The 19,436-nt window shown below is 45.5% G+C and overlaps 1 protein-coding gene across 1 annotated transcript in view; it reads right to left on the minus strand.

Moving 5' to 3' along the window:
* Positions 1–455: 455 nt before the first annotated feature.
* The window catches only part of TMPRSS6 (transmembrane serine protease 6), a 41,115-nt gene continuing 22,134 nt past the window's right edge, over positions 456–19,436 (minus strand). Inside the window, exons 10-18 of the mRNA XM_063133488.1 lie at positions 18,869–18,978; positions 17,222–17,367; positions 14,788–14,886; positions 12,015–12,128; positions 9,977–10,093; positions 6,491–6,662; positions 4,595–4,866; positions 2,282–2,418; positions 456–856 (exon numbers count right to left, since the gene is read on the minus strand). Of these exons, the coding sequence (XP_062989558.1) occupies positions 695–856; positions 2,282–2,418; positions 4,595–4,866; positions 6,491–6,662; positions 9,977–10,093; positions 12,015–12,128; positions 14,788–14,886; positions 17,222–17,367; positions 18,869–18,978 (1,329 nt within the window). The 3' untranslated portion in view covers positions 456–694. The remainder of the gene's footprint in view (positions 857–2,281; positions 2,419–4,594; positions 4,867–6,490; positions 6,663–9,976; positions 10,094–12,014; positions 12,129–14,787; positions 14,887–17,221; positions 17,368–18,868; positions 18,979–19,436) is intronic.

A 19,436-nucleotide genomic window follows, 5' to 3' on the forward strand; every position in this document is an offset into this window, starting at 1 on the left:
CTAGAGGTGGCATTAGAGATGCTTCTAGCACTACATGGGTATTCTCTGTGAAGAAAGGCATGGTGGGGTGCTAGGTAGACAAACCAAGTTCATTACTGGTGCAAACAAGGAATAATTATGGTAAACATGGTGCATTTGCTGCTTTCTTTCCGAATCTAAATGCATCCTTAAGAAGGGTCATTTCTCAGGAGAACACTGGCTGCCTATTAGCTATTGAGCCTCCTACAAGGTTATTACCCTATAAAGTCCTAAACAACTCGGGACCAGGATACCTAGCAGACCTCCTTCCCTTATATACACCCAGATGACATTTAAGACCTTCAGAGGAGGTCTTGCTGGTCATGCCAAAATGAATGGAATGTTGCCATGAAGAGCCCTTATGTAGTTCGGGAAATGGAAAATGTAACATCCTTTAAATGCCCCCTGAAAAAACATTTTTTCACCCAGGCTTTCCCTGGTCTGTAATTGCTGCTGGATTTATTTTGGTTTTACATGGTATTTTTTTTTAAAGTGGTTCATTCTGTTATACATGGAAATGTCCTTGATGATCCACACTTGCATATCAGGTGGGACTTGGGCCAAATGTGGGATATCCCTGTAATTTAGGACACTGGAGATGTGTGGTGAAGACTGGAAGTGGCTCCTCCATGCAACCTGTGAAGCCTTGTAGGGAAAGGAACAGGTTTGGCATGGCTCAGCTCAGCATTGTTTGCTTCATCCATTCCATCACACTGGTGATCCTGGTGTAGACACCAAAGTTATTGGGCCGTGCACATCCCATTCCCCAGCTCACCACGCCAGCTAGGAACCATTTGCCACTGGGTTCCTGACAGGAAAGAGGTCCTCCAGAGTCACCCTAGGAGAAAGAAACAAAGTAATCAACAGGACAGAAAAGGATGTTTCTTGTAGGGCTATGCACTGTCCTGGGGCCTAACCCAGAAACCAAGCTGAAGTGGGTCTATTTGTCCCACTTTGGCATGAACCCGGAGCAGTACTGGATCAGGAAAAGGCATCCCAAACCAGATCGGTCCAGTCGCAAACCTTTGGGGCACTTTGGCCCAATTTGGGGCAGTGGTGAGCTGTTGCCCCCACCTGCTGTGAGGCTGACCAGGAATCCATTGGACTCCCTGCTTGCCCCCTCCCTCCCCCATAACTGTTGCCCTGGCCACTTGTGGGACTTGCCTTAACTACACATCCTCATTTAGAGCCACCATTTTGAACAAAGATGGGGGCTCTATAGTTTTCATAGATCTATGGTCACAACTACGGTGGCCGTAAAGAGCCATTTGCCACTGTAGATGCACAGGGCCCCCATCTTCATTCAAAATGGCAGCTCCAATCAAGGATGCATGGTTAAGGTAAGTCCCGTGGGTGGTAGAGGCAGCAATTCCGGGTTCTGGGAGTGAGCAGAGAGAGGGCTGCTGCAGCTGGTGGTGTTTCTAATGGACTCCTGGTTGGCCTCACACCTGGCTTTCCCAGACGCCAGCGAGTGGCTGCTTGGCTGGCACCCAGGAAGCCGCAACAGTTGAGCCGCTTGTGTGTGCATTCAAACCTCACTTTGGAACCAAATCTGAAGTGGGTCAACCCAGTCCCAAAGCATTATCAGTAGAATCTGGGCCAATTCAGAGCTCCTGAATCAGACTCCAAAGCAGGCCAGGGATGCTGCACACAGCCCTAGTTTCTTGTGAAAGAAGAGGAGACAGATGGAAGGTATGTGTGTTGCAACTTACACTGTGCAATATATTGCACATAAACAAGGCCAGAGCTGACCCAAACATTTTCAGAAGTCGTTTCCCCCCCTGTTGTAGACAAAGAAGACCACTAGGCAGAATTTTCTTTATCGCCGCCCCCCTCTTTTTGTGGCAGCCACCATTTCCCGCTGCCCGCCACCCATCAGTGCTCTGGAACAACACAAAAGATCCCTGAGGTATTGTGGAGGACGCAAGATGGTGGCCAGGCTGAAGGCCATCTGTATGGTCAGAGTAAGCCCAAGACATTTTGCTGCCTGAGACAGAGCAGCAAAAACTACACTCCCTTCCCCTGGTAAATCAAGTTGCCTAGCACCAAAGCCTGCCATGTTATTTTGGCATATAAGGCAGAACATCCCACAAGCACCTCTCCCCATCCTTGGCAGTAAAAATACACTAATACCAAAGTCAATAACAATTTGCTGTCCCTTTCACGACACCCAAAACTTTCTGCTTCAGGGCAGGCAGCCACCTCATTGTGCCTAATGGCAGGGCCTGCTCTGCACATGGTGGAAGCCATTGCTTGGGGTTACCTGACAAGAGTCCTTCTTCCCATCATGGTATCCGGCGCATAGCATTCTGGGTGTGACCCGGTAGTGATAGGCTTCGCTGCACATGTCTTGCTGCACTAGCTGTACATCCGCTTTTTGCAAGATCTTACTGGTGGGGCCTGTGGGGGGGGGGGGGTTACAAGGTTAAAAAGACTGAGCATCCTATTCATAGGAAATTCCCCACAGCACACATCTCATTCTTTATTCACAAACAGTCAATTGGGATTGAGCAAAAGAATTTCGTAGTGGATTATTATGATCTCTCTCTGGTTCATTGAAAGAAAGGGGAATGGAAATACCAACTTCTCTTTAATTGGCCTCATCAGCTTCCTGATAGACAGGTGTATAGGTCTTGCTTCTGGGGATCATTTTTCCCTGCCTCATTCGCAGGGATGCATATATTCCACGGAAGAGAGGGATGGGATGCTCTCCATTTCCTAACCAGTGAGGGAAAGGATTTTAACTTCACTTAAGTTAAATTAAATTTTCAAAGTGCTTTTAAAATCAACAGCTTGCTTGTAGATGTTCTAACTTGAAATAGACTAAAATGATCTTTTTTCAAAGTATTACTTGGGTTGCTGTTTTTTTAAAGCAGCCTTTTTCAATCTGGCTTCAGGCTGGCAATTAAAAATAAAGGCTCAAATGCACAACGTTCGCTTTTAGCCTTTTCAATTTCACAAGCCCAAAAGTGTTGCTTTTTGGATATGTTGCATTTGTAAAGTATTCTGCTCTCACCATACAATTAGAACCCAATTCTATGGATTCCGCTCTCATTAGAAGAAAGGTTCTGATCTTGGAGGCTTCCCAGTATGCAATGCCCTGCCAGGCTGCTACTGGTAGTGTGAGAGGTGTGACCGAGGTGATTTTTGACCTCTCCATCCTTTTACCATGTTTTCCCTAGTTGAGCCTCTGAGCTGGGGCTGGTTTGCAGAGGCCACATGTTTTCTTGTATCCAAAACAAACGGGGTGGGGAGGCACCAAAACACTATGCAGACTGAAGGAGGGAAGCCTCCTAGTGCCTGAACTCAAAAGCACTGCTAGTTGGAAGTCTGTGATGTCTTTTATTGAATAAAAGTCATTGCAATTTTCCAACTGCTAGTGTTGTGTTCAGGCACTTGGAGGGTTCCTTCCTTCCGTCTCCCTGGTTTCTTGTATCCTAGCCTCTCCCCTTCCCAGTGGAATGCCCCCTTTTCTCTCCCTCAGAAGCTTCAGGCAGCAACCAACATGGTTCCTTCCATGGCGACTGTGAGAGAGCCTGGGATCAGAACTTAAGAGACCCCCCTCCAAAGGTTGCAGCAATGTCGAAGTCTTGGGCCAGATCTACACCAAGCAGGATATGACACTTTGAAAATGGTTTGAAAACTGTATATGGAGTCTGTCCTAGGCCCCAACACTTGTCACTACTGTTATAAAATGTTTTAAAGCAGTAGTGTAGATCCTGCCTTGGCAGGGGGACTGCGAACAGTTCTATGTTTCCCGGGATGCTCTCCCACGGACCGTTGGATTGCTCTCCCCAAGGGCTTTCTCATGCAGCAATAAAACCCTTTGCACATTTCTCTCTTCGACCCTGATTCAACTTCTTGAGATAATTGAGCTGGCCATTAGCATAACCTTTTAAAGCAAGGGTGGGCATAACGTAGATCAAGATCTACTGGTAGAGCTCTTGGCAATTTGCAGTAGATCATCTAGGGCTTTTGATTTCCAAAGGATTAGCAGAAGCAACAACAGAATGACCTTTCCCCACCTAAATTAAGCTGCTGAAATGAAGAAAGCCTGGGGTAACCAGGCATTGGACTTTTTTGTGAAAGGACGGTGAGCTCAGTTCAATTCTGGTACTGAAAACAAATGCCTAGACTCAGAATGTGCTCAGAGGCACCTGGTTCTTTAAAGCCAAGCGTATGACTTTTGTGCCTGGCTGTGGATGGTGGATCTTGGAGTTCTAGTAAAAACAAAGTGGATCTGGCAACTCTGTTTCAAAGCACCATCAATACGCTATCACTTTTGTATGATTTTATGCAAAGATCCACTAGGGGGAGCCTTAGAGCATCTTGCCGCAAAGCAGATTATCACATTCTGTTTGAGTCTGTTATATTAACAGCTCTGTGAAGCCGAGTTGGTTTTCTGACTGGGCAGGCAATCTAAGCATTACTTAAGCATTGCAGATGATCCTTCCTGCAAAAGCCAAGGACGACTCGCGATCACAATATCGCTTCCGGCTGGGCGGCATCATTTAGATTCGTTTTTCAGCCTCAAAACGGGAACTCTTAAAAAGACTGAGAGCTGCATTGCAAATACCTCCTTCCTTGACAGCACCCCAGCCAGTGATCCAGCACAAGAGGCCAGGCTCAAAGAGGTGGGAGCTGGAGGGCAGACAGATGGGTTGGATGAAAGAGGAATAGATGACCGGATGGTCCAGCTGCAGCAGCGCCACGTCGTAGTCATGGCTGTCCTCTTCATAGTAGGGGTGCTGCAAGATGCGGCTGACTTTGAAGGAGACCTCGTTGTGGCTGCTGCCGTTCAGAAAGTGCTTGCCCAGGTAGATGGTCCAGACAGTAGGGGATGCCTGCCTGCAAGGCAAAAGGGTGGGAAAGAGTTTCAGCAACATCTTATCCCTCTGGACTGGGTTTAAGACAGGGGTCCTCAACATATGAAGAAGAGCCCTGCTGGATCAGACAAAAGGTCCATCTAGTTCAGCTTTCTGTTCACACAGTAGCCAACCAGCTGCCTCCAGGAAACTCATAAGAAGGACCTGAGTGCAACACCACCCTCCTGCCTGTGTTTCCCCATAACTGGTGTACGTAGGCATACTGCCACTGATACTGGAGGTAGCATATAGCCATCAGGACTCACAGCCTTTTGGAGAGGGGTCAGTGGGACTGTTTGGAATGTTGAGGGTTATGGGCACTCTCACAAAATGGTTGCCATGGGCCGGGAGAGCTTGCCCTTCTCACAAATGCATAAGTGGGATCTGCGCTCCAAAACACAAAACCGCATTTTCTTGCTGCAGCACAAGTTTCAAAGAAGGCAAACTGTTGAGGCTGAGAGACGCGCAACCCAGAGGCATTCTTGGAAATAAAGATGGCGCTGGAGATGAACACTTCACTTTGCAGCCTGCCAGCCTACCGATTTTTTTTTTAAATTAACAAAAGTCTTTAAAAATAAAATAAAAATCAGGAGGGGGGCAGAGAGTCTGTCAGGAGCCAAGAGAGATGTCTTTGGGCGCATTGGTGCCCATGGATGCCACATTGGAGACCCCAGGTTTAGGAAATGCAGGAAATGGACATATACCAAGTCAATTTATTTGTCCATCTAGCCTAGAACTGTCTACTCTGATTGGATCTTCAGGACCTCATCGAAAGAGAGGTTATTCAAAACATCTCCCTGGTCCTATCACTTGGAAATGCCACAGATTGAACCCGGGGCCTTCAGTTCTACTGCTGAGCTCTGGTCCCTCCCTTCTGTGTTAAAGGCATGCATGTACTACAATCAGAACGTTCTTCATTTGACAAATCCTCTTTGGGCAAGCTCACTGGTCCATGAGCTGGTGTCTGAGGGGCTGAGCTAGAGACAACTTGCCGAGCTTGAGCCTTAAACCAGATTCCTCCGACATCCCCAACAAAAACAGGTGTAGTTGGAGAAATGTGCATAAAAAGGTGTCTGAATTTTCATGCTGACTTTTCTAAAAAAAATGCGAACTGATATGGAAATAGGACAAAACAAACTCAAGATTAGAAAATTGTGAAATGGAGAGAAACCAGAGCAGATTCTTTTATCTGTAATGTGGACACAAACCTTTATTGGCTTACGTAGGAACATAGGAAGCTGCTTGACGCTCAGCGAGACCACTGGTCCATCTAGCCCCATATTGTTGATGCTGGCAGGCAGCCATGGAGTTTTTCCGACCCTACCTGGACATGCTGGGGTTGAACATGGGATCTTCTGCATGCAAAGTAGGCACTTAGCCACTGAGCTACGGCCCTCCCAAGCCTCACCTGGAAGCATCCAAAGCTCTGTGGTTCTCAAGAGGACCTGAGTAGACAATGATTTACTTATTTGTTCAGTTTATGAGTTTCCCTTTGGCTGAAACTCTCAGGGCAATGTTCATACATAGGAATGCAGGAAGCTGTCTTTTACTGAAAGAGAACTCTTATTTATGTCCCCTCAACTCCCCTTCCCATCACCCCCATTTACCTGTCTTCTTGAAAGCAGTGAGCAGCAGCAATCACCCAGCGGTCTGCAATCAGCGTTCCACCACAAACGTGATGTCCACGGACCTGCAGGCTCGCTTGCCATGGCCACTCCCCTTCCGCAGAATGTGAACCGCCCACAATCCGGTTCGTTGGGGCCTCCTGCACTCCACAGTCTAAAGAGAGAGAGAGAGAGAGAGAGAGAGAGAGAGAGAGAAAACCCAGAATACAGAAAGGAAGTCTAGAGGAAAGGCAAGTTGGAGGAGGAGAACTGCTTGATCCTCCCCCCCACGTTGGGTTTCATTGATGCTATTGCTCAACATCTGTTGCATAAAAGCCATGGCTACACAGAAGTGAGAGGTGCAGTTCAGATTTCCCTTGTTGACTGTATCAAATGCAATAAATCTAGTGGAGGCTGGTGGCTCCAATGTCAGTGGGGCCATGAAACCATTATGGGGGAGGATCCGCACGTCGCTCCCAGAGCGCTTCTTTGCGACCCCAGTGCACCCCGAAAATGATAGTCTGACTTACCTGTAAAAGAAACGAGGAAGTTCACCCCGCCTTCTTTTGCCGAGCTCTCCTTGCCAGCGAAGAGCTCTCCTCGGCAGCGGCGGCGGCATGGACGGCTCTTCCTTGTTTCTTTTACAGGGAAGTCAGACTATCGTTTTCGGGGTGCACTGGGGTCGCATAGAAGCGCTCTGGGAGCGACGTGTGGATTCGCCCCTGGGTTTCAGTCAAAACCAGCAACAACTCTAAAGGAACCATCTTGGATAGCTCCTTCAGAGTTCTGGCAGGTTCTAATTGAAACTTACAGCAGATTCATAGCCTCACTGACATTCGCGCCACCAGCCTGCACTGAATGGATCATTACAAAGCCTGGTTCAACCACAAGAACAGGTCAGTCACCAATTTGAGGTACAAGTTCAGGGCAACAAGTTGTGAGCAAATGATGAGAACATCAGAAGTGCTGTGCTGAATCAGACCAAAGATCTGTCTAGTCCAGCATTCTGTTTCCCACATTGGACAACCAGATGCTTACGGGACATGAATGCAGTAGCATTCTTTTGTTCATCTTCCCCAACAACTGGTATTCAGAATCATGTTGCCTCTGATACCAGAGATAATAAATAGTGATTGTTTATTTTGATATCCATCTGAGCTTGCAGGACTTCCCGTTAATCTGATGGCACTCCGACTGAGAGGCACTGGAGTGATTAGAAAGTCAGAGAAGAGAGACACTGGCCTATCTACACCAAGCAAGATATTGCACTATGAAAGCAGTATGAAAGTGGTATATAAAAGGCAGGAGCCACACTACCGCTTTATAGCGGTATTGAAGTGCACTGACAACAGTTAGCCCATTGACACATACCATACACCACTTTCATACCGCTTTCATAGTGCAATATCCTGCTTTGTGTAGATCTGGCTCAAGGCTCAAATGTCTGTTATTCAGCTATGAAGCTCTCATTGGTTGAATCTAGGACAATCACTACCTCTCAGCCTAACCTACCTCTCAGGGCTGTTGTGAGGATAAAGGATGGGTGAAAGAATCACCTACGCCATTCTAAGCACCTTGGAGGAAGGGTGGGATAAAAAAATTCAATATATAAAACACTCCTGCAGTCGATGAGGAATTCCTTATTCACAACTTGCCTTTTCACTGCAAAATATTGGAAATAAAACAAGATCCCTTCCAAGGAAAAGTAGAAAAGGGGCCTCTTACACACAGTACTAATAAAGAAACTTACACTGTGGGGAGACACACAGACCGGGTTCAAATGTAATGAGAAGCCACCATGGTTGAATCTCCCAGTGGGGATTTTGTTGCGGCGGCGGCCGCCATTTTGAATATTTCGGCCATGGTGGGCTTCTTGTTATGTATGAATCCAATGAGGGTGAGCTGTTGGGTGGCTGACAAGCCACCCAGAATTCACGGGCCTTTTTAGGGTTGCAGGTGGCTTGTCAAACATCACTCTTGTTGGGTTTGCACAAAACAAGAAGCTATGGTGCACCCCTGCTTCAGCCCAATTATTCACCCATGGTGACTTCTCATTATATGTGAACCGGACCATGCCTGAACCACTTGGAACATCTGTGCCCCTTTTTCTCTTGTAGATGTCCCTAACCTGGTACCTTCCAGCTATGCTGGCTGAAGATGCTGGGAATTGTAGTCCAGCACATCTAGAGGGCACCAGGTTGGAGAAGGCTGTCTTATTGGAACAAAACCCAACTCCATGAGAACGTGGGCCAAACTACATGTTTATGATAAACTCATGTGTTTTTTTAAAGCTGAGCATTGTCTTCCCCATCTGGAACAGGTCTCACCCAGGTTCCTTTGGAAAATCTTCCCATGGCAGCTATTTAGCCCTAGAGGCACTTGGCAGTACCTAGCTGTCTCATTCTATTAGTGCAAATGTCATTTGCTAGTGAAAGCTAGATTCTGAACTATGTGCAGGGGAAGAATCCAACTACAGTGACATTTGTGCGTGCGCAGTAGTGCAGGTGATTGTGCATAGTGCTTGTTCCATTGCGCAACCTGTTGTGCATTCCGCTTGTGCAATCAGTTGCACAAGCACAATGGACTACCACTTGTGCAATGGAAAGATTCAGTGGAGAGCCGCTAGCATTATTTGAGTTTGCAGAATGACACCATTGGCTACTGCCCACTGCTTGTGGTAAAAAAAGAAAAGGCAGCTGCCACAGTTGACTGTGTGCACCATCATCCTAAGAGGAGCTTTCTCACCCCAGCAATCATGTCTAGCCTCTGGAGACCTGTGAGCAAGATGAAAGCTACCACAGTTCTTTGGACAATGGTGACCCTCCCTACCTGCCACCAAACACACCAATAATCATTCCCTCAGTGCATACTAGCCTCCTCCAAGCTGGGGTCCTCCAGATGTGATGGACTACATCTATCATCTCCAGGTTGCTGGGGATGATGTGGCTTGTAATCCAACACATCTGGAGGATGCCAGCTTGGGAAAGCTGGTGTAGACCTCTCACGTTGAACCGGCAATTAATTCTATATCTGTTGGTGGTTCATGTACATCTTCCTCTCAGAGATCCACAGAACATTTTGCTTCGGCTTTCTGCATCAACAGCATTTGTGTATAATAAAGGCAAGAAGGCTCTTCAGCACAATGTAAATCAAGTGTTTTGGGTCTCCTCCAAGCAGGGCTTGTAATTGCAGTACAGCTGCCGCATCCCTTAAGACCTGGCCCAGGAGCAATCAATCACTATTACCATCTGGGATTCTAACACTGCAATCCTCTGCATGTTTATTCAGAAGCGAGCCCTATTAACTTCAATGAAACATATTCACAGGTAAGTGTGCATTGGATTGCAGCCTAATAATGACAGCTCATGATAGAATGAACTTCTTTACACTGCTCCTCTGCCAGTTATCATTACAAGTAGAGGGAGTTCCTCCAGTTCGGTTGCCGGTAGTTCTCTTAGCTACGTGGACCTTTTCCTATAAACATCTCACCACAGTGCTTCTCATCAGACCGATCTTTGCAGTCAGGGACTGAGTCACACTGAGGGTTGGGTTTCTTCACACAGCTCCCATCAGCACACTGGTAAGTGAAAAGTCCACAGGGAATTCCTAGAAAGACACATTTAGAGCTGTTCAAGGAAATTGTGTGTTATTCGTACTGTTACGACCGTGACCACTACTTCCTTTATTATGATTGCAACTCTGAAACATAGTACCAGGGGTGAGATAAGTGCTGAGCAGAACGTGGGAAAGGTCATGCCGTCACTGCCCCGAAGGGCCTAGAACCTTACATTAAGGAACAAACTCCGCTTTCAGAAAAAACAATGTGGTATAGCCCTCGTTGGGGTAAACCATTTCAGAATGCAGGTGAAAAAATTACATGCTTGGCTATGAAATTCTCTGTGGATTTAAAAAAAATGAAAAATGAAAAAGCAAAAAGGGGAGTAATGGAAATATTAGGCAGTAATCCAATGGTACCTCCATGCTTGCAGAACCTACTGGTATTGTAAGGGTTCTTGAAGCCATTGGAAAGTAGCTGAAGGGCACAGATCAGGGGAGCTCACAGAAGAGAACTTGCTGACCAGTCCTGTTCTGGAAATGAGTGTTTCCACCTATATGTATTCATCAGCAAAAGGCAGGTGGCTCTGATGTGAGTAGGGTGGTTAATCTGCTCCGGGTTTCCTTTGGAACCAGTCAGAACTCCACAGGTGCTTGTGGCAACAGAACCAGTGGAGGTGGAGTGGCAGTACTGGATACTGGAAACAGCAAGAGTGGAAGGGACTTGTGTGTCCCAAAGCAGAAGAGAAAAAGTTCTGGCGTGCTGGATTTTTTTTTTATCCTGCCTAATATGTTGGGCAGGGTAAAAGTTTTTTGAGAACTTTTTCTCTTTTGTTTTAGGAGAGTATTGGATACTGGCCATTGGGTAGATTGGGTGTGACATAGCTCATATAATATAGTACAGATAATGTACACTCTCCAGGCAAACTACACATTGACCCTGTTCAGATGACATGCTAAGCCATGGTTAAGCCATTTTGAGCGAAACATTATGGCTTAGTGTGTCATGTGAACCATTCCTAAACATGGCTGCTACATAAACACAGTTTAAACATGCTCACTAACCATTTGCTGCAAAAGGGTTAGTGGACCAAACTTGACTTAGCATGTTGTCTGAACAGGCCCATTATTTTAAAGACAATGTGTGTGTGTTTGAGTGTTTTACTAAAGTGTTTAATACTGGCCACATCCCATTCTTTTGAAAAAGCAGCTGAGCACACTACCAATCTAGACTGGGACTGCAGTGTGGGTGGAAAATGGGTTTAACCCTTCCCCCATGCCATTTTTCCACTGAAAACCATCCCCCACAGCTGCTCTTTGCCCCTAAAGCTATTTGCTACCAATAAAATGCCACTAGCAGTACAATGACATTTGACATCGTCTTCCAACTTGGGTCTCAGAAGAATATCCATAACCTATGATAACTGGAAGTAGGGTTGCTGGAGACATTTGAAATGGACTAATATGATTTCAGATTTCCAAGAATTCAACCTGCAGAATTCGTTACAGATCAGCCTCCTCAGGCTGTGCAGAGTCTATAGACTTTTGGATTATTATTATTACTTCCCTGAAATTTATGCAAATTCATTCGTAGGAATATACACAAATTTCTGCTGAGACATATGACATTCTGGAAAATATACATGGTGAAAAGTTGAATGTAATGGGGGACAATACACTAAATGTTACGTACTAAATTACATGAATGTTGCGAACACTTTCACGAAATTATTTGCGTATTTTTCTGTATAGCAGGAAAAAGAAAATTCAACTCCGTCTGTGAATGGATGCTGGAACAAACAACACGACACAATCCATGAAACACACAGGGGTTGGATTTCACAAAATCCAGACATCTCTAACTGGCAAGATGCATATTCCTGGTGGGGTGGATGGGAACAGTTTGGTGACATCCTAGTATTGATGCCAATGTTCCAGTCCAAAATTCTAGCATAGGTTCCTGCCCCCGTACCTTCATTGCATTGTTCTTCATCACTTCCATTGATGCAATCCAGATGTTTATCACAGACCTTGGAGAACTCAATGCAGGTGCTGTCTTCCTGGCACTGGAATTTTGCAGGGCAGACTGGCAAATTTCAAAGCATGAGAAAAGACGACTGAGTGAGAAGGGAGAGGGTAAAGAAGTGTTGAAGAGCGGTGGAGTTGGGAGTGGGTTGAGGAAGGGATTATTATTTCATTCAGGTTTACAATGGCTGCTTGCTGTTTTTAATAATGAGAAATGCAAAACAAACAAACAAAACCTGGAAAATGTTTAATACAAAACCACCACAAAGGGAGATCAAATCTCAGGATGCTAGAAAATAAAGATTTTAATTGAAGCCCAACACATTACGAGCCACTGACCAGTGTTTAAGGTTTGGAGACATATCTAGGGGACATCTCTGTAGGCCATAACCATTGAGGAAGACCCTGAAATAAAAGTGTTCAAAATGCATTGGGCTTGGAATACAATGTTTATTTTCTAGCCTCATGAGACCTGGTCTCCCTTTGTTGTGTGTTTTCAATAATTATTGATGAGGCTTTTCCCCTCAAAAAGGTCTGTTATTTGAAATGGCTTTGCATTGACTGTTAGTTACCTGCCTTGCAGGCTGCATTGAGGTGCTGACATTTTATTTACTTATTTATTTATGGCATTTACCTCGGCCATCTAAATCACATTGTTCTCTGGGTGGCTTACAAACATAATGCCATAAAATGCCATATCCAAATACAAAGGTGGGATATTAATATTTCAACAGTAAATACATACTCTGGTGGTGGGTGGCAATTTCAGGGCCCCTTGGCCAGAGAAGATCACCACCATGCCACTTTGTCATTCAAGGGCTTGAAACAAACCCATTTCATCTCCAGGCTCCTGCCAGTAGGTGTCAGAACTCAACAGTAGAGCACCATATTTCACATGCTTCTTAGGGCCTATTTATGGAGACATGGGAGAGCTGCAGGCAGTCAAGCAACTGGGAATGAACTAGTTCAGCCTTCCCCAGTATGGTGCCTCGCAGATGTTTTGGATTACAACTCCATCATCCCTGGCTGTTGGCCATGCTGATGGAGGCTGCTCAGATCTGGAGTCCAAAATACCTGATGGGCAACAGGTTGGGGAAGGCTGATCTAGATGGACCAATGCTCTAATCGAGCAGCATTTGTACATAAGGGTGGCTCTGTGTCCTACTTTGCAGAAGACAGTCCTTTATCTGAAGGCATCCTCTGTTTAAAGGGTTGCCCAGTCCAATTCTGCTATATAAACAAAGAACTCCTGAGAAGGGACAGCAGGAGCCGTCCACCCTTTGCACCTGGGCAGCAGACAAAGCAGGCACAGTGGTTAACTGGACAGTCTTCCCCATTATGGACAGATGAACTGCTTTTCCATTTAAATTATAGTCATTCTTTTTCTAAATTTCCACCTGTATGTATTCATCAGCAAAATGGAGGCTGGTGGCTCTGATGTGAGTGGGGTGGTGAATCTGCTCTGGGTTTCATTCGGAACCAGTCAGAAATCCAAAGGAGCTTTAGAGTTCTGACTGGTTCTAGTTCTGGTTCTGACTGAAACCCAGAGCAGATTCACCAATCTACTGACATCAGAGCCATCAACCCCCATTGCAAGAGCGTATATGCAAATTTTATGAAAATAGGGGCAATCTCTCTCTCTCTCTCTCTTTCTTTCCAGGAGTGATGCATTTCCTGTGTTTTGTTGATGCATAAGTGGCCACCCTACTTGTACATCAAGAAAAACCCTGGGTGGCATGAATCCAACCCTATAGGCTAGGACAGTATAGCACGAATTATTTTATGTTTTTCTTTTTCCCATTCTTTCTTTTAAACCTTTTGTTATGTGTTGGAAAATCTGTTCTGATATTATTAATTGAACTACTGTCTAATGCTGGTTATGGTGCCATTTTTTTTAAAAAAAATATTCCTTGCTAAAACAAGGAAATCATGTTGGTGCCTTTCTGATTGCATTCGTGAAGATTTGCAACACCTAACGGCCTCCAGGTCACCCTCCTGGGTGCTTAAGATTTCTCCCTAGGTGTACTACCCTGTTGATTTTCGAATGAAGATGTGGCTTGAGGGAATATTTCTGCTACTGAAGGGCCCATGGGTGGGAAATCATCATCATCATCATCATCATCATCATCATCATCATCATCTGTATCCTGCCCTATATCATTAATATCTCAGGGTGGTGTACAGATAAAAGTATGCAGTATAAAACAATATACACAGCAAAGAGCCTATTAGCTCCTGAGTGGTTCTGCCTCGTCTGGAGTTCCCTCTTGGCAGGCTTGTTTCAGAGAGCCTTTCGAGGTGGGGGCACGTTCCAGTGATGGACAGCGATGGCTGAAGCAAAAGGGGGAGGGCTGAAGGCAAAAGGAGTGCCCTCTCCCCCCCACCAATCCCAGCATAGTTTAGCTTCAAGCTGTTACTGCCAGTAACGAAGCCTTAGGAGAGGGGCATTTCAGCCATTTAGAATGGGGTGGGTACACTGCACAAAATCTGGGAAACCACCAGATGGATGGAGGTTGCAGAAAGGGGGTGGGACCAGGGAGAAAGGGGTGTGGCCATATGAGGAACTTGGTGCCCAGGGCTGATGTTCAGCAGCACGCTTGCTCTTGGGGTTTAGCAGACCAACGCTTCTGGCCAAGGAAGAGCCGGAGAGTCATTGGCTAATGAAGAGGGGCTGTGGTGTGGAAGAAAGACACGAAAATCCTGGCTATGTATCCACTTACCGCAGTTTCTCTCATCTAATCCATTGGGGCAATCTTTGATCCCGTCACATGCTGGCACACACAGCCCATTCACAGAGCAAAGGAACTCTCTGGGGCATGCTTTAAAAAAGAAAAGAGAAGAATGTGAGTTGATTTAGTACGTGAAGTTCAGTTCAAACGTTGCGTATTAGGTTTGTATCTAACCCACCTCAAGTTCCATTTGGAAGAAGGGTGGCATATCCATTTTAATGATAAATGAATAAATTTTCATTTTTGGGGGATGTCGCATTGGACATTCCATTACAGTTTTTTTTAATTTTTAACATGTTTTTAATTTTACTGTAGGTTTAATTTTATTTTAACTTTTGTAATTTATATTTATATATTTTAATTGTACATGTTTTAGTCTGGTAAACCACCTTGAGGCCCAGTACTGGGAAAAGTGTGGGATATAAATATCATCATCATCATCATCATCATCATCATCATCATCATCATCATCATCAATACTGGATTGCAGTCTTTCCAGTTCCTCCTATCTGCCTTGCATGGTTATCTCAAGGGGGCATTTGTCAAGTCCATGAACACTTTTTAATTCATGTAGTAGCAGGTGAGGAATTAGGATCCTGAGATCCAAAATGCATTTCAGAAGGTGAAGAACACTGAAACGCTGACTATGAATTATAATAGTTATACTCCACCCAGTTTAGGAATATGGGCATTTTTGTCATTTTAGGAAAGTGTTGTGGTTCTTACATAAAATGGCTGCTGGGGTGCGTGTGTGGCAAGCGAGCCACAAAATGTTGGGACTATCCTCCTTCTCTCTCTCTCTCTCTCTCTTCTCTCTCTCTCTCTCTCTCTGTCTACACCAGCCATTTATTCCAGAATAATATCAAGGTCATCCCTACTGCGACACATGACGCTCACCTAATCCCACGGTGATCTAGGGACGATCCCTCAGTTATCCAGGAATACTGCAGACTGGTTTTGCCATGTTTTTTCTTGCTCTATCACTATGATCCTGAAATCCGTGGCTGGTGTGCCCCCCCTTCCCAAAGCTGTTGCTGTCTGGCGCAAGCTCCCAGCTTGGTGAACAGCCAACCCACTGTCAGGGGCATGTCCAGTGGTTTCAGATGTGTGTGGGGGTGGGCGGCTGCCATTTTTGGCACAGTATTTTTTTGGCTATCAACATGTTTTGGCATCGATTGATGCGCAGGAGTGCATCTTCGACACAGTATCTGTCCCCCCCCCCTGTGTTTCTGTGTATTAGTGCTGCTGCGCATCCCAGAGGAGTTATAAAAAAATAAAATCCATTTCCCATACCCATCTGTCCAGTCCTGCCTACTTCTTCCGATACATGTTTGGAAGCACCATCACGGGGTGCATGTCCTTCCGCAACAGCTCTCCTTTACTCCCAGGAAACTTCTCTTGTGTGTGCCCCGTGAGGGATGATCTTGAAAGCTGGAAACCCCGCAGTCATCCCTCCCCCCTCGAAAGGTCTCTAGGTGTAGTTGACCCCTCTGACTCCAGTCTTGCATCGGACTCTCAAAGAAACAGTGTGCTTCCAGTGGCCTTTTGTTTCTCCCACTAACTTGATCAGTGTCAAATTCCAAAGGCAGAGGACCAGGGCTGGCGTCAGAGATCAGCATGATCAGGCACCTGCCAATGGCCTCAAGACTCAGAGGGGCCCACCACCAACCCTGCTCACTGCACTATCATGGCTCTCACCTATGTTCCATTATCCAGTGCTGTGTTTGTTGACATTGCTGCCACCACACACTCCCCCTTCCCCTTGATAGTTTTGTATAGCCAGTAGGTAGTGTTAGCACTTTTGGATGGGTGGTGGTGGAGTTGAGCCATTGCCCAGGCTGCATTCCAGTAAGAGTAGGCGCCATTTTTTGAGTAGGCACTCAAAACGCAATGTCCAGTGCAGCAAACATAATCCAGCAAACAACAGTGGCAGCAGCAAGCAACAATGCCAGGCACACCCAAGTGGTGGTTGGAGTGATGGCAGGATCAGTTTGGCACTTGGGAAGCTCATTGGCACTGTCATATCAAGGGCCTGCTAAGGTCTGGTGCAGCCATGCAAGAGATAAAGATTTCTGACCCATTTTGGAAACTATCCCTAGCCACTAAAGAATATTGATGTTCTGTAATCAAGTCTGTTGCGGGGTGGGGTGGGGTGGGGATATGCACTTTCTGGAAGCCCTGGAAAGCGTGCTTTCCCATCCTCTGCTCCAACCAGGGCCTTAAAGGCCCTCTTAATTCAAGGCTACCTTTTGTGTGGTGGGAGGAAATACGTAATTTTTAGAGGCTCCGGAGACATTAGGGTGTGCCTGGGCACACCTGCCACATTCCGTATGCATGCCTATGAAAAACAAGGTGTGATTCGATTTTTTCGTGATGTTGGAAAGAGCCGAGCTGCTGAACTGCATGGTTTGGAGGCTGTACTCACGGTCTGATTGATTATATAGGCTGTAAGCAGCCTGCACTCCAGGTCCAGTTAGGGAGATCTGAGAAGTGAAGTTGATGGTGACTCCAGCACTAGACACCACAGGAATCCTTTCAGCATAGGCTTGCAAAGTCCGCAGGCCACACAACCTGATTTCAAAAAAAGAAAAGAAAAGAAAAAAGTAGAACAGGCAGAACATCCCCAAAGTCAACAGTGTTTCCTTCAGGTAAGGTGGGAATTCAGAAGAAAAGATGTTTGGACATTGGGGAAGTGGGAGTTGGTCAAAGGCCAGATTCAGGGCTGGTTCCAGGTTTGAGAGGCCCCAGGTGGTGGCAGCAGAGGAAGTAGGCAACAATAGGAGAGAGTAAGCCACCTGCCATTATAATTACCCACAATCCCCCAATTTAGGGGAAAAATTTGATTGGTGGTTGTCTCCCAGGCCCAGCTACTCAGCCCAGGTGACCGTGGCCTGGCATCAGTGGTGGGGCCTCTTGGGCCAGTGAAGCCCTGGCTGCTTCCCCAAAATTTGGATGCTGGTGCCATCTCTGGCCAGTTTTTAAAAAAAACAGAACAGGAGGTGATTTTTAACTGGAGCAGCAGTCATGACCTGAGAAAAGAAGACTACGCTTTTGACACTGTGATATTACTTCTGAAAAAGGAGAAGGAATTAATTATCAGCAATGAGATCAAACTGGAGTTTGGATCTCTTTTTAGGACTGACCCACACATAACGAGCCTCCATTTAGGCAGTGTTGCCAATGCATATAGAAAACAACCCCAATTGCTTTGGGTACTTGCACATGAACCTCATTTTCCTGTAGATCTGGTTTAAAGTAAATGAGGAATGCCTCCTTTTCTCCCGACAGGGGCTCAGTGCTTTTAAAAACATCATTATGGACACAGATCTAACAAGTGCCTTTTACCCAGCTTGGAGATGTCATGAAAAGGAAAAAACAAACATGCATCTCTTGAATTTCTGCCTGTTGTGCAGCTGCTAAAAGTACAGGACCAGAAGAACTGAAAGCAATGGAGGAGATGACGCAAGAAGAGCAGATGGAGAGAACGTTTCTTAGCAGCTGCCTCCTTGAGAGACGGGTAGCGGGCAGTGATGGGGGGAACAAAACAGAAGTCTGGGAAATAATTCCAACTCACTAAGAAATGAGTAGGAGGGTACATGAAGAAAGCAATTTCACTGAAGGACATAAAATAGAGCTGGGCTTACTTCTGATTAGACATGCATAGGATTGCATGGTTGATCTCTGTCCTCCACCCCCCAATTATTATTATTATTATTATTATTATTATTATTATTATATTTATTTATTATTATTATTATTATTATTATTATTATTATTATTATTATTATTTTCACATTTTTAAAGTGCCTACATTTTTCTCAGCATATTGCTGTCCTTCACCTCTACAGTCCCAGGGCTATAGAGATGAATATGGCATGGGGCACCATTGAAGGCTTTGGGTCTGCTATCATATAAAGTCTCTTAGAGTTTTTGCAAGACATGCTTATTTATTTTGCCCCCAAACGGACGAATCGAAACCACTCATTTCAATGCGAGTGAAATGGCTTTGAAATGGTCATTGCCATTTTGAGCCAGACCTCTAACCACAGAGATGATGGCTGCCTTTCCGTACTTTCTGTTCTGGATGGTCCATTGCCCTTGAGTGCATGGCAGGTCAAACGTCTGTCTCCGGAGAGTGTAAGCATCAAACCAAAGGACAACTCCATATTCCAGGGATGGGACCTGCAAAGATGGAATCGCTGCTGTTCGTGTTAATGGCAATGGTTGTTACAGCGCAATCATTAAAAGTAGCTTTACCATAGGCCTCAAATACATAAACGAGAGCAGCAAAGCATGGGAAGAAGGAGGGGGAGGGGGAAAGCATATGCAAACTCAGTACCTTCAATGAGAACATTGGTAACGTGCAAAGAACATGTGCAAAACAAGGGAAAACAGGCAAATTTGGATTATCACCAAGAAGGCCCACATCCTCATTCAACCTGGTCACATTCAACCAGTCACTATCTCTCAATATAAACTACCTTACAGGGTTGTTGCAAAAATCATGTGTGTGTGTGTGTGTGTGTGTGTGTTTGTGTGTGAGAGAGGGAGGCATAGAAAGAGGAAAAAAATAAAATAAACTGCCCTGAGCTCCTTGGAGGAAAGGCAGGATGGAGATAATGATGATGATGATGATGTAT

This window comes from Elgaria multicarinata, chromosome 9, assembly GCF_023053635.1.
Source record: "Elgaria multicarinata webbii isolate HBS135686 ecotype San Diego chromosome 9, rElgMul1.1.pri, whole genome shotgun sequence".
Lineage (NCBI taxonomy): Eukaryota > Metazoa > Chordata > Lepidosauria > Squamata > Anguidae > Elgaria > Elgaria multicarinata.